General features: G+C 53.4%; 2 protein-coding genes across 2 annotated transcripts in view; both read left to right on the top strand.

The window, feature by feature from the left end:
- The window catches only part of LOC113215814 (pyrokinin-1 receptor-like), a 29,249-nt gene extending 28,236 nt beyond the window's left edge, over nucleotides 1-1,013 (top strand). The window contains exon 3 of the mRNA XM_052277282.1: nucleotides 992-1,013. Within this exon, the coding sequence (XP_052133242.1) occupies nucleotides 992-1,013 (22 nt within the window). The remainder of the gene's footprint in view (nucleotides 1-991) is intronic.
- LOC127752056 (uncharacterized) overlaps nucleotides 1-1,269 on the top strand; it is a 34,003-nt gene that overhangs the window by 21,641 nt on the left and 11,093 nt on the right. The window lies entirely within an intron of this gene.

Here is a 1,269-nt window from a genome sequence, read left to right as displayed (position 1 = left end):
CTCTCTCTCTCTCGTTCCCTCTCTCTTTGCAGCTGCCGCTGCTGGAGCCTGGCCCGGTCCACCTCCTCGGCCTCGCTGCGATCCTAGCCGCCTTGACATTTGCCTCGCTGCAGAAGGCCACGGAGCGGCCGTGAGCTGCAGGCGTGAGAGAGCTGGGGGCGGGCTGGAAGGAATGCTGGAAAGAGAGCTGGAGGGAGGGCTGGAGGGAGAGCTGGAGGGAGGGCTGGAGGGAGAGCTGGAAGGAGAGCTGGAGGGAGGGCAGGGGCTGGGGGGAGAGCTGGAGAGAGGGCTGGAGGGAGGGCTGGAGGGAGAGCTTGAGGGAGAGCTGGAGGGAGAGCTGGAGGGAGGGCTGGAGGGAGAGCTGGAGGGAGGGCTGGAGGGAGAGCTGGAGGGAAAGCTGGAGAAGAAGATGAGGGGAGAGCTGGAGGGAGAGTTGCAAACTCCTCCAGGCCTGACTCGTTTCTCCAGCGCAGAGGGCACTATCCTCCCTGTTATTACAATTCTTTCGCGGCCGCCCAACCCTCCTACTACTGGAAATTACGATTTCCGCTTCCAGTCTGAACCTTTCTCCAGGGAGCGGCCGGAGGACGACCCTGGGGGTCGTTCGAGGGCCACGAGGAGGAGATGTTGCTGCTGCTGCTGGTGGTTTTTGGACGGGCGCGAGAGGCAGCACTAGAAGCCCGGGAGGAGGCTCTTCCCGGCTCTTCCCCGCCCCACTTTTATGTTTTTTACAGGCCCGGCACTTCTGGGAATCGTATTCTCCCATAAAACGCTCTTGGCGCACTGCACTGTCGACTGTCGATGGCCCCGCACGAAAGCCTTTGGGCGTGCGGTTTTTATTTTGTTGCCAAACGAATAAGCATTTACTTTTGCAACTGCAAAAGAAGAAAAATGCTTTTGTCTGAAGCAATGTCAATGTCTAAATAAATCCATCCCATCGATCAGAATTTGAAAAGCGTTGGCTAAGAATTTCCTTTTTTACACTTTGTAGAAATCAAAGTCTAGAAGTATAGAAGAATAAGCTTTTTCAAAATTTTGAAAGAAAATGTTCTTGAGGACACCATTATTTTAATATGTTCCCTTTCAGACGGACACTTACTTTTCACACTTCTTCTTTGAAAGTATTGGAGGCGACTTTTTCCTTGGATCCATTATTTCGCTGCCTTTTTCCCCCTCTAAAATAGGAACGATTTTGTGTTTTGCATACTACTTTTTGTGGAATGTTGTAGGGCGCCTTGTCCCTTTCCTTGCTGGCGCCTCGTCTCTTTC

This window comes from Frankliniella occidentalis, unplaced genomic scaffold, assembly GCF_000697945.3.
Source record: "Frankliniella occidentalis isolate FOCC.00 unplaced genomic scaffold, Focc_3.1 Scaffold9, whole genome shotgun sequence".
NCBI lineage: Eukaryota > Metazoa > Arthropoda > Insecta > Thysanoptera > Thripidae > Frankliniella > Frankliniella occidentalis.
This window is presented reverse-complemented; position numbering and strand designations above follow the sequence as displayed.